Source organism: Harpegnathos saltator, unplaced genomic scaffold (genome assembly GCF_003227715.2).
Source record: "Harpegnathos saltator strain DR-91 unplaced genomic scaffold, Hsal_v8.6 scaffold10, whole genome shotgun sequence".
Lineage (NCBI taxonomy): Eukaryota > Metazoa > Arthropoda > Insecta > Hymenoptera > Formicidae > Harpegnathos > Harpegnathos saltator.
In genome coordinates this window covers 1,408,959-1,421,248 of record NW_020229873.1, presented here as the reverse complement: position 1 = coordinate 1,421,248, position 12,290 = coordinate 1,408,959, and the positions used below count along the sequence as shown (strand labels likewise).

Genomic DNA, 12,290 nt, shown 5'->3' with positions numbered 1-12,290 from the left:
CAAAGCCGCCTTTAGATTCGTTCGTTGTCACGTTAATTCTCTCCCTTTTCGGCGCAGTGCCGAAGAAGAAGAAGTTGATTAATGATCGGCTCTTATCGCGAGGGAAGTGACACCGGCCATTGTGCAGGTGGCATATAAGCGCGCGAGAAGCGCTCGAAAGTGCCGTTGGCGTGTTGAGGTGACAGGTCGCCGAATGTGATCAATTTCGCCGCAACGAGAAACGGACAATGGCGTTGGCTGTGTCGCGCGATCGCTGGCGAAGCGACGAGCTCGTCTGTCGTCGCATCAATGAATCTCCATTGGCCGGCGGCCAAGGCGGTCGGAAGTGCTATTAATCGCGATCATCTGGCCGCAGTCAGTCAATGCCGCGTGGATTAAAGTCAACCATTGGAAAAGCGATGCGCATCGTTGCCAAGGTTAATTAATGCAGCCAGGGCGGAAAGCGGCGCGCGCGAAAATAACCGTAGCGCGGGATAATGCGGGATCGCGCGGAGACGGGGGAGAGGCCACGCGGGGGCCGACGACGGCGCTCATTAGCGAACAATTAAGTGTCCAACTGCGTATCGGCCGGCGCGGACTCGAACTTGGCCGCTCCGCTTGGAATCCTCGATGCTGACGAGAGAGAGAGTTTCCCTCGTCAGAATTTTTCATCCCGGCGCATACCTTGCATTATGGACGCGATTCTAGCGCGTCTTTAATCGCGTTAGAGAAGGTGGCGTGGCGACCTCGCTCGGGCAGAAAAGCGGGCGGAAAAATCCATGCGGAGGATGACGCGCAGGAAGTTTCCTCATCGCCGTCGTCGTCGTCGTCGCCGTCGTCGTCGTCGTCGTCGTCGTCGTCGTCGTCGTCGTCGTCGTCGTCGTCGTGGTCGTCAGTGCGGTCGACCTCGTCTCGAACAGGCGGATACAAAAATAAGAAGAAAAATCGATCTTCGCTGAGAAAGACGTTTATTTGTGTGCTCACAGAGTACAGAGACGTTCCCCATCTCTTCAAGTCTCGCTGCGCGCCTCCCTGCGCGACTCGCGCGGCCTGTAATAATTCAAAACGGGCGCGCGCGTATCGCCGGGGGATTAAAGCGAATGCGTGAGTTATATACTGCGTAAAGCGTGGTGCGTCTGTGCGCTAACGAGAAAAGCTACACGGTGAGCATCGGAGGGCAGTTCGCGGAACGCAGGCACAACAATTACGAAATTTCTTCGACTCCCCGGCTTATTAAAGCGGCGCAATTAATGAGCATCGGTGCCTCTCTCTCTCTCTCTCTCTCTCTCTCTCTCTCTCTCACTCTCTCTCTCTCTCTCCCTCTCTCTCTCTCTCTTTCTCTCCTCGTGGGCTTCCCCTTTGACGTGCTCGACCCCTTCATCCGAACAATTAATGCGCGCGTTAGGTATTTCGCGGCCGGTAATGCCGGTACGCTTAATTGGACGTAAATGCTATCCCCGAGCGCGCAACAAATCGCAACGCCGGCGGTATGTAGTACGCGCCGCGCTTTCGAACGAAGAAAAAGGAAGAGGAACGAAAAAGAGTGAGAAAATGGCCGATGAAATAAATACAGCACGCACATGCGAGCGAGTGAGCGAGCGAGCGAGCGAGGACGCGGCGTGGCGCGGCGCGGCGCGGCGCAGCGGATTATCCTTCCTTTCACGATTTATCGGCGATTTGCGCGAAATTCGCTTAAGCCGAGCGCTAAAAGCGAGCGAGGCGAGCAGCGAGCTCGTCGTAATTGCGAATAATAAATGAAGCGATTCGTCAGCGCACGCGGCGGTGCGGTGGCGCGCTGGAGAGTCCGCGTGTTTACGTGAAGCGGGACGCCGACCTGCCGACGACGCGAAGCTTGTTGGCTGCGGAACGAGCGAGATGAGTCCTGCGAGACGATCCCTCGCGCGAGTCCTCGCGCCACGTTCGTTCGTCGACGGGAGGCAACGTGACGAGAAACGAAGATTCCCGACCAAGAATGCGCATCGCGTTTGCATGATCGCGAGCGGAAGTGCCAATGGGACGCTACGCGCACACAGACACACACACACACACACACGAAACACACAACTCTGTCTTCTAGGTTCTTTACTCTTCCTGCTGGACGTCGGCCGTGTCTTCGTCGTCGACGGTGGGCTGCGTCGTCGCCATGGGTCGTTGGTTCTCCTTGTCGCTCTTCTGCGACGCACCTCTCATAGTCGCGTCTCCATTCACCAGCACCTCTGTCAAAGAGAACGCGGACGTTTCCGGGGGAAACCGAGCGACAACCGACAGGACAGGAGATCTACGGGAGGAGGAGAGAGGTGGATTTTACACGCCGGATGGAAGCTGAGACAGGAGGAGACAGAACAAACAAAGAGAGACAGCAGCCAGGCGAGAGTTCCTCGGCGAGCGCGAGAGTACGAGAGCGAAATTCGCGAGGCGATCCTCGCGCTTCGCCACTCCGAGGCGTTTTGACGTTTCTCCCTGCCAAAACTATGTTTAAAAGCACAGCCGCTCACGCACGAAGAGGCGCGTCTATTCTTAGCGACGGCCGCTTTTCGAAATCCGCGCCACCTTTCTCCCGCCCGCGAGAGAGCACCCTCGCGTCTGCTCCAGCGTCCTGGCGTGCATCGATCAGATCGGCCAGATTGGCCCGCATAACGCAGCGGGAATAATGGCTCTCAATCGCGAGATTCTCGCGTCTACTTCGAATACCGCGCGCGACTGCGACTTCCTTCGATGCAACGGGCGTTCCCAAATTCGGTGACATTTCCGCGATGTATCAGATCTCTGGGCATTCTCGAAATTCAGGGAGAGTTGGACAAGTATTTCCAGAAGCGTGAATAAATGCTCTCCGAAATAGAGCAGCATCTGGCAGAGCGAGCTGCCCGTCTGACCTTTGAGATCTCCCCGTTTATCGCGCGTTTATCGCGCGCCGCGAAAGCCCGCGAAGCAGAATAATTGCTGTTTATTCAGCGAGCGCCATCGCAGGACCGCGCGGACTTTGCCAAAAGCTGAAAAATACTTCCGTGACGCTATCAGTCTCCCGCGGGCAGCATCGGTTCCGCTAGAATGCGAGACGATGTCGAGGATGAGTTACGGGCGGCAGGTGAGTAGTGCATTGCGACACACCTCGTCTGGCGGGGAGATTATTCGGAGACAAGCTGACACACTGAGATTCTCCAAAACGAGAAGAAGACGCGGCGACTCCGAAGCCGCGGAAAGTCCGGAAGCGAGCGGCGGTGTCGGTCGAAGCCGAGAGCAGGCCAGGCTCCGACCATGACCATTCGCTGCCATCAGCAACCGAAATAGCGTAAAAAATGCCAAGATCCGCGGCTGAAGATACTCGATCCCGATTGTCAAAGCGAGACGATTTACGGCGGTGGTGTCTGAAAATAGCGAGATCGCGTTTATCGTAGATCAGCGCGCCCTCGGGCCATCTAAATTCTCGCGGACGAATTGAACTCGATAGCAGCTCGATCGATACCCGGCGATAGAGAAACCTCGTCTCTCCGGCGACGTACGTGCGCGACATACTTATCCGTTGAATGGCGCTCCGAGGAAGCCGCAAGGAAAATCGGATCGCACGGAATCGCGTAATTAGCCGATGGATCGAAGAGACGGAAACGAGCAACTCGAGGAGGAAATCGCGTGCGGCTGTCACGCTGGCGCGTGCTCATTCACGTGCGGCGTGCCGGCACGAGGACACTCTCGCCAGGGGAAAGGACGAAACGCGTCGTTAAGTCGCCGCGCGACCGAACTATCAATTAAAGTAAACCACGCCGCGACGCGACGCGACGCGACGCCCTGACGAACACGAAGAGAGAGTCGGGCGGCGAGAGGCTGGTTTTCGTCGACGACGAAGACCGCGACACCAGGAGAAGCCGCGACCCACCTGACCCGCGCACTGCTCCGTCGCGATATCCTGGCGCAAGGACACCGGAACGCGCCGGAATGGTGTGATCGTTACGATCCTGGCTTGGCACTGCTGACTGCCGACGTGACACGACTTCGGGGAACCTCACGACTAGCGCACCAGCCAGCCAACGAGCGGCGTCAACGACGTGGCTACCGGCTCTACCCGGGTCAGATGTATGCGGCACTTGTTGATAAGCGCGAGAACGCCCGCGGATTGATTAGTGGACGTGCGAAGTTCCACGAGCGCAGTCGACCTCTCACGAGCTTGCCTATCGATTGCCGAAAGCCCGCTCCGGTTCAAACTCCGGTCCACGCTCTCCTCTCCTGTCCTCTCGTCTCTCATCGGGAGATCGGGTTAGTCCATCCCAGGCCAGAAGTAGAAGCTTCCGAGTTCTTCGACCGACGTGGACCGAGCGATTTGCTTCTTTCGCAATTGTCGATCACGACTCTTTGAACCACTCAGAACTCCTCTTCATGTTCAGAACTGGTCATTTCAGATTCACCATCGGATCTCCGTAGGATGACGTTGATCTGATCGGGCACGCTGACGTCCGTCGCAGTTATCGAGAATCTACTGCGCGCAGCCTGCGACTTCTGCGAATTCTGAATGACAGTTCTTCATGCGATATATGAGAAGAAATATACATGTCGCTGATGTTATCGTGCGAATTACGATCCTTCGTAGCGAGGAGCGCCGAATGCGGCTAGATTGTTTGTAGATTCGGTTTGATCTGCTTTTAGCTCAGTTTTAACGATAACATGTTTTGTCAAATTCCAAGTAGGCGTAATTAGCATTGTTGCTGGCATCTAGAAGTGCGCTATAGATGAATAGATTGGTATCTGTTATAATTTTTATACATTTGGAAGCTTTCTCAGATGCAAAATGTGAAATTAAAGGAATACAGAAATTCAAAATGGCGAATCCAATATAGCGGACACGAAAATCAAGAAATCAAGCTATTTTCGTGAAACCTATAGCGCTTTTTAGGCGGCGAAAAATGAAGGGACGATTGACCATCTAAATGGTGATCTATGAGATATTCTTCTGAAATAGTAAGCTCAGTCGCTCTGAATGATAAACTTCACTTACAAATATAGTAAAGTTTCAGTTGAAAAATGTCGAGCTGACTATCAGAGTTATGTCGTATGGATTACCCTTCATTTTTCTCCGTGTAGGTTGCTCATTTCGTACACGCTTGTAGGATCCGAGTCATATTTACCGATAAACAAAAAACAAACGATAAAAAAACCAATATAAAATTCTGATATTTTTTTTCCTTATCGCTACTTATAGTCTCAGTTCAAGAAAACCTCAAATTTTATTCTCAAAACACTTATAGAAAAGTCGGGCGTTAAAGGGTTAAGGGTTAAATCTTCATGCGGCGACTTCATGCGTTCATCCGTATTGTACTGTTCCAAGCTGGTCGAGCTGCGTCGTCGTAGAGAGGACAGAAGAAACGAAAGAGAAACCGATAAAGAGCAGCCGTGCGCTAATGATCATCATGACCGAGACCTCGACGAGGGCAAAGAGCGATGCGTGACGCAACGCGTCGCGACGGACAGGGATTCAAATGAAACATTCAAATTCGGCTTTGTCCCGCTCTCGACGCGGCCACGCCTTTCGTTCGTGACCCAAGCGCGAGATCGGCCATCTCAACCGGTTGGAGCTACGGCGCAACGCCGCGTCGAATTCACCTGACGCACCAGCTATTCCCGCTACTTGGTGACCGGTCGACTTGTCCTCCGCGAGCGGGACCTTTAGGGTTACACACGGATTAGATGCGACCGGTTGTCGGCCGCTGCAATCTCGCGAGTTGCTCTCTCCATGTCTCTTCTTTCCTCTCGCAGAATTTTACGTTTACGAGTGTTTCAGCGAGACGATCGGCGATCGCAGGCTTCGCTTCCTGCGATCGGACGAGGAGAACGGAAGAAGAAAGAAAGCGAACCTGAACGGGTTCTCGCGGAGCAAGCCGCGCCGGAAGGCAGGTCGTGCGAAAGACGGTCCTTTGCGCGAACTTGTCGCGGTCTCTCCGAGCGGGAAATCTCCAGATTGAATTCCAAGCTTCCTCTAAATTTCCGAGGAACATCGTCTCCTCTGAGAGACGCGAGTCACGTAGTCGAGCTGTCCTGTCGTCATCCGGACAGCAGGGACGAGTCCGAAAGACTCTTCCGACAACGTTTCTTGCCTTTTTCCGATGTTTCTCAGAGATTTGCGCTGCGGCGCTGCGTAATTATCGTGAGCGATCAAAGACGCCGATCGCAATCGCCGGCGCGGCATGGCGCGGCTGAGGTGTCGAGAGAGAGGGTGATGGTGCCGATCAACCCTGAAGCCGGCACTGGTAGTCCTCGGCCGCCGCGGCTTCTCCCGCGAGCGCTTCTCTCGTTTCGCGAATCGCGCTGCGAGTTGCGCGTTAAAAAAGAATAGTAGTGCGTCGTATCTTATCCGCAGGCTCGGGACGGCCGTGGAGAGGAGAGGAGAGGAGAAGAGACGAGCGGGCAGAGGAGAGGAGAGGAGAGGAGAGGAGAGGAGAGGAGTGGAGACACAAGGAGCAAACGTTGCTCGCAGGAGCAAAAAAAGGCCGCGGATGATGTTCGTGTCGAGGGTGGGGACTCTGCTCTCCGCGGACAGGAATATATAAATTGCGCACAGGTAGGGCTGAAATTCAGGTTGTCGCGGATACGATCTGAGACTATCGGCAGCGCACGTGGACAACTTAGCGATGCGGGTGAGTCTGTGATCGCCGGTGGCTCGCTACGCGCGAGGCCTCCTCTCATTGTTTCGCCGTTCATTGTGTCGACATTCACATGTCGCTCCGTCTGCGTGGCTGACGTGACGCTGTCATGGTTTCACACATCCAGACGAACACGAGTAGACCGCCCCGCGCCGAGCCGTCCTTCGGGCTCTTCAGCTCGACTTGACAGCGATCGATCCGCCGCGCTTCTTGCTTCTTGCGATGTTTTCCTGAGATTGGGACTTGAAAAATATATCGCTCGGTTTTCCATCGTTCCGTCATTACATCGAGTTGACGAGAGCCTCGACACCTGCCTCGGTTCGCCTCGCGCGCACGGATAATGCGAGCGAGCAGGTGGAAATAGGCGAATCCTTGGATGTATCGCAGCTGTTTCTCGTTTCGCGGCAAGTCGCTGTGTATTAATAGAACGTCGCTGTTCTATACGTCGTTGACGTGGAAGTCTGTTTTCGCGGAAGGCAATTTCGCTCGTCCTGCCTGCAACTCGCCGATCATTCGCATGCGACGCGTCCATCCGCAGGCATCGACGAAGCAAACAACATCGTTCCGAGGCGATCGTTGCGCCGCGCAACGCGCATTTCTCCTTCTGCGTTTTTGAGAAAATAGCGAGTAAGCGGCCCCTCCCCTCCCCCCCCCACCCCACCCCCGCTCCCCCCGACGCTAATATTATGTGGCTGTCGACGAGACGAGAAACACAAACGCGCACCGCATTGAGAGATGCAACATTCGATTTGCCACTCCGCGGCTGCTCGGGCTTTGTGCAAGTCACCGGTTACTCAATGTCACGTTTCTTTCCAGGATCAGACGCGGCTCATCGTGCTGTTAGCTGCGCTCACGGCGATACTCGGCACAGCCGTGTCGAAACCGTTATGGACGACTTTAACTGCCGATAATTACTTGTATCCGACGACGCTCGAGCTCGACGCACAACCGCAATACCTGGCCGCCTATCAAGGCGCGCACTCTCCGTATTACGTTTATAATGTATCGCAGATATCGTAGAATGCTCGTAGTTCGATGCTCACGTATGCCCGCATACCTGCAACCTGTGTGTTTCGCGTGTTTTTCAGGTGCACGCTGCAGACGTAGGAGGTATACCGACCACCGTCTTCGCCGCCGGCAAGCCGGAAGTCTCGCACATCCCCGCGTACAACTTCTACTACGGAATGCCGATCTACGACATTCGGATCCCGTTGAGCCCGGTAAATTATCACTCCGTGAGCACTTGGCCAGGGAACTTGGAATTGCGTAATTCTGATTTCCGATGAAAGGAAACGGACAGAGCTGGAGCTTCCTCTATTCGAAGCTTCGGAATTTTCGGAAGCTTCGAGTGAGCGATATATTTGACGGAATTTCCAAGCGTGAATATTCGAGCGTCTGAATGTCTTCGATTGAGAGAAAGCAGGAATAGAGTCTTCAACTTGCACTTCTTATCTCATCGTACTTTGGATCTTGAACTTGCATTTTTTATCTCGAATAGAGTTTGAAGCTCAAGAGGAATTACACCGAAGCTTTGGAGCTTTGAATATAGCAAATTGCAAGACAGGATCTTATGAGCCGGTGTTTCTTCAGATTTACCCCGTGTTGACACCATCGCACCCGGGGCTTCCCCCCAGACCGATACTTCCGCCGACGTCAACGCAGGAGCCAGTCGACGTAGACATCGACGACAGCAATATCGAAAAGTTGGACTCGAAAGTCGAGCCTGGCACGACAATGCCAACTAGCAGCGAGCAGGACGGAGATTCTATAACTGTGGAAGCGATATGAGATCATTTTCCTCATCACGCGCGCTAATGAATATGTACGTCCAAGGAATAGAAACTTAATTGCGGAGTGACGCACGCCTGATGCGTTTGTTTCCTCATACCTCGTTATATTTTGATATTCACGCTACGCTACGCTGTACGACTTACTCCGAGAGAGACGTGAGCGATTTCTAGACCAGCTCTCTTTATCCCAATTGAGAGCTGCGCGCTTGGAAATCCCACGTGTACGCGAAACAAGCAGGATGTATTGTCTGTACAATAAATGTATGCTTCAATGAGCGCCTTGCAAGCTTGATCGATCGAGAAACCAAGCCAGAGAACGTAAAGGACCTTCAGGACAGCCTGTCTTCGGGCTCTTAAAGACCCTTTGTGTTCTCGTTTCATCTGTTATCGGTAGAGACCCCTTCCCCTTAATCCTCGTTAATTTCGTTGCTCGGCTTGGACTTGCCTCGGAATCTACAATATGATGAAAGCTTCCTCCGAGATGAATTCATCGAGCACGACTCCGAGTCGAATTTTTCCGTTACGCGTTACGCGTTACGCCGCGCACACCTATTTATAGAGTCGTCAGACTCTGGCAGATATTCGATATCATCTCGACAGGCTTAGCTGCTCTCGCCTCCGATGAATCCGTCATTGTTGCAAAGAAACTTAACCGAGGTCCCTCACCCTGGGGGGAGCGCGAGATAAAGCTCAGGTCAGAAAGATGACCGGGCGTTCCTCGGCGCGCAGCAGTGCGTCGCGATTTCCTCTCGGACGCGCACACGCAGACACCGATGATCTCGCGAGCATGACTGTCCGCCGTGGCAGATCATCATGGCCGATCATCGCGATCGCCGTGCTCGTCCTCGTCGCGAGCGCCTCGTCGGCCTCGGGATCCGCGAAATTCCGCAAACCGCGAAAATGGCTCACCACCAAGAGCCCACACAGCCACTCTAGACCGATGATCGTGCGGGTGACGGACCAACTACCCGACGACGAGCTCACTCTGCACTCTGCAAAGGGAATTCCCGATTGCGCCGGAGACTCCTGCAGGAACGCCGCTGCGGCCTTCGACTTCGGCGAAGCGCGCTCCAGCCGGAACGACCTCGTGCCGAACGAGCGTTACATCGTGTACCCGAAGCAGTACGAGCGCTTCGTCTCGAGGAAGAGCCCGGGCGGGCACCATGCGAGCAGGTACAAGAGGTACGTCGTGTTCTCGGACATACCTTCGCCGAATGCGAGCGACATCGCGAGCATCGCTCGACCGGCCAACACCAGCGAGACATCGCCGAACGACAGGGTGACGCTCACGAGGGTGCCGTTGTACAGTACGGGATATGCACAGGTCCGGACACGGAGGAGCCTCGCAGCTGGTGACAATCACCCTGCGCAGAGGAACGCGAGCGAGACGTCGCCGAAGGACCGGGTGACGCTCACGAGGGTGCCGTTGTACAGGACGGGACATGCACACCTCCGGACGCGAAGGAGCCTCGCAGCTGGTGACAGTTACCCTGCGCGGAGGAACGCGAGCGATTACTACGCGGAGCGGAGAGCCGTAATGGCGAGGTTCTACGCTCGTCAGCGCGCGATAGAAGCGCGCTACGGCAACCTCACGAGCTCACCACCCAGCTCGGACAATGGCACGTCGCGAGAGTACCCGCTGGCGAGCAACGTCACCTTGTTTCGGCTTTATCCCAGCAAGAACTCCAGCGCGTCGATCAACAGAGCGACTTTCCGACAACCGTCCATAACGATCGACCCGATGTACAGCAATCTACCGGTCAAACGGCCTGACGGCCGACCGGTATTCGGCTCCCGCACGTGGAACAACAGCAACGTCGACAGGCAGGCTGTGCGGTATTATTACACCACACCCGTGCCCTGCGCGAACGCATCGTTGTCCGGGACTTTCGCGCCGAAGAAGCGGTCCAAGATCGCGGACAACTGCACTGACTCAGCGGACAGCGAGGAAGAAGTCGATGACGATCGGACGATGGTCGTCGGTCGGCCGGATAACGTAAGTTCATGGAAAAGATCACTTCGACGCCGATAAGCAGAAAGAAAGACACATGCTGCTCGAGAGAGAGGAGAGCGTCTCGCGTTATCGCGAGCTCCGACATCTCGACGCTTTTATTTGCGCGACTCTAGATAGAAGAGTCTGTGCGAGATGTCGATTCTCCTGCGAATGAAATACGAAGTAAGATGTATCGAACGAATCGAAAGATGAAAGAAACGTTCCGGCCGTCGCTCGGGGCGATTTTTCACGCTGGAAAATAGAACGTTCGCTTTGCGATTTTTCGTCCCGTTGGATGGTCTCATCATGGTTCGTCTCGTTTGTAGATTTGATGAGTTTTACCATCGATATATTGCATAGATTTTCACCGGCTTTCTAACCCTTTAACCCCCGACTTTTTTATAAGTGTTTTGAGAATTAAATTTGAGTTTTTTTTTTTAACTGAGACTATAAGTAGCGATAAGGAAAAAAAATATCAGAATTTTATATTGGTTTTTCTTATCGTTCCTTTTTTTGTTTATCGTTAAATATGACTTGGAACCTAAAAGCTTGTACGAAATGAGCAACCTATACGGAGAAAAATGAAGGGTAATCTATACATATGACATAATTCTGGCAGTCAGCTCGACATTTTTCAGCTGAAACTTTGCTATATTTGCTATATGTGAGTGAAGTTTATCATTCAGAGCGACTGAGCTTACTATTTCAGAAGAATATCTCATAGATCACCATTTAGATGGTCAATCGTCCCTTCATTTTTCGCCGCATAAAAAGCACTATAGGTTTCACGAAAATAGCTTGATTTCTTGATCCTCGTGTCCGCTATATTGGATTCGCCATTTTGAATTTCTGTATTCCTTTAATTTCACGTTTTGCATCTGAGAAAGCTTCCAAATGTATAAAATTATAACAGATACCAATCTATTCATTCATAGCGCACTTCTAGATGCCAGCAACAATGCTAATTACGCCTACTTGGAATTTGACAAAACATGTTATCGTTAAAACTGAGCTAAAAACAAACTAAACCGAATCTACATGCAATCTATATAGCATTTTTTAGAGGAAGAATTCACCTTTGCAGTGATGCAAAGAAAACGAAAATATCTCCTTTCTTGGTCGACCAAGTTATGGATTCTTAAATGCGTTTCTGGTAACTATAGTTACCAGTAGGCGTTAAAGGGTTAATGCTATGTTAATTGTACATTTGAGAGCCCTGATAATTTATACAGTATTTGTTATTTTATCACCTCGTAAATTTCCTGTCATGAGTCATACGCGATCGGTTTGTCAGCAGGACAACGGGACCGTCCATCGAATTTGGGGAAGGTGCAAGGGGAAGGTGGTGTATCAGCACAACTTGCTCCTAGGACTAAAGGGTCCTTCTACTCTCGACACGGTGTTCGAAGTAATCATTCAAGGTCCCGTTTGCATCACCTGCGTGGAGGCCCTGCGATATAACGAGACCAAGGCAAAGGTCACGTTCGTATCTGGCGGAAGAGGCCACGAATACGTGAAACTCAAGCTGCAAGGCTTCGAGAATGAGGGGTTCTCTTACATAATTAAGGTCTGGGGAATCAAGAGGTTCGCTCCGGATTGTCGTGGCATAGATTAGTGAGTAGGTTGTTTCCTATAGAGAAAGAGAGAGAGAGAGAGAGAGAGAGAGAGAGGAGAGAGAGCGGTGGGGGGGGAGGGGAGAGAGGCGGCAGCGGGATCCGACGGCGTTACCAATACCCTGTATGAATAGAAAAATCTTGAAGCAACGCTCTGTATGTGTGGAAAAACCTTTAATATATATAAAAACACTAAGTATATCTATATATCTCATAAATATATCGACATGTCATGTAACTTGAATACAACTCGAAGATAAAAATTCGCTCGGTCCGCTGTCGAGCGCAC

At 52.6% G+C, this 12,290-nt stretch overlaps 3 protein-coding genes across 9 annotated transcripts in view; 2 read left to right on the top strand and 1 right to left on the bottom strand.

Moving 5' to 3' along the window:
* LOC105190158 (cytosolic carboxypeptidase 1) overlaps positions 1 to 4,719 on the bottom strand; it is a 42,703-nt gene extending 37,984 nt beyond the window's left edge. Inside the window, exons 1-2 of one of the 6 annotated variants that reach the window (XM_025297700.1) lie at positions 3,851 to 4,056; positions 2,066 to 2,195 (exon numbers count right to left, since the gene is read on the bottom strand). In XM_025297700.1, the coding sequence (XP_025153485.1) occupies positions 2,066 to 2,169 (104 nt within the window). In that variant the 5' untranslated portion in view covers positions 2,170 to 2,195; positions 3,851 to 4,056. Of the gene's footprint in view, positions 1 to 2,041 lie in introns of all 6 variants that reach the window. The other 5 variants (XM_025297666.1, XM_025297682.1, XM_025297689.1 and 2 more) reach the window with 5 other exon arrangements.
* Positions 4,720 to 6,520: 1,801 nt separating this feature from the next.
* On the top strand, positions 6,521 to 8,671 carry LOC105190160 (uncharacterized). The gene is made up of 4 exons (XM_011152721.3): positions 6,521 to 6,599; positions 7,422 to 7,607; positions 7,694 to 7,825; positions 8,196 to 8,671. The coding sequence occupies exons 1-4, from the start codon at positions 6,594 to 6,596 to the stop codon at positions 8,391 to 8,393; spliced, it is 522 nt and encodes a 173-aa protein (XP_011151023.1). The 5' UTR covers positions 6,521 to 6,593; the 3' UTR covers positions 8,394 to 8,671.
* A 427-nt stretch (positions 8,672 to 9,098) lies between these two features.
* Positions 9,099 to 12,146, top strand: LOC105190161 (hypothetical protein). Of its 2 annotated transcripts, none has more exons than XM_011152723.3 (2): positions 9,099 to 10,391; positions 11,686 to 12,146. In XM_011152723.3, the coding sequence occupies exons 1-2, from the start codon at positions 9,099 to 9,101 to the stop codon at positions 12,001 to 12,003; spliced, it is 1,611 nt and encodes a 536-aa protein (XP_011151025.2). In that variant the 3' UTR covers positions 12,004 to 12,146. The 2 variants fall into 2 exon arrangements, with proteins under 2 accessions (XP_011151025.2, XP_011151024.2); XM_011152722.3 differs by having other exon boundaries at positions 11,683 to 12,146.
* Positions 12,147 to 12,290: the final 144 nt, after the last annotated feature.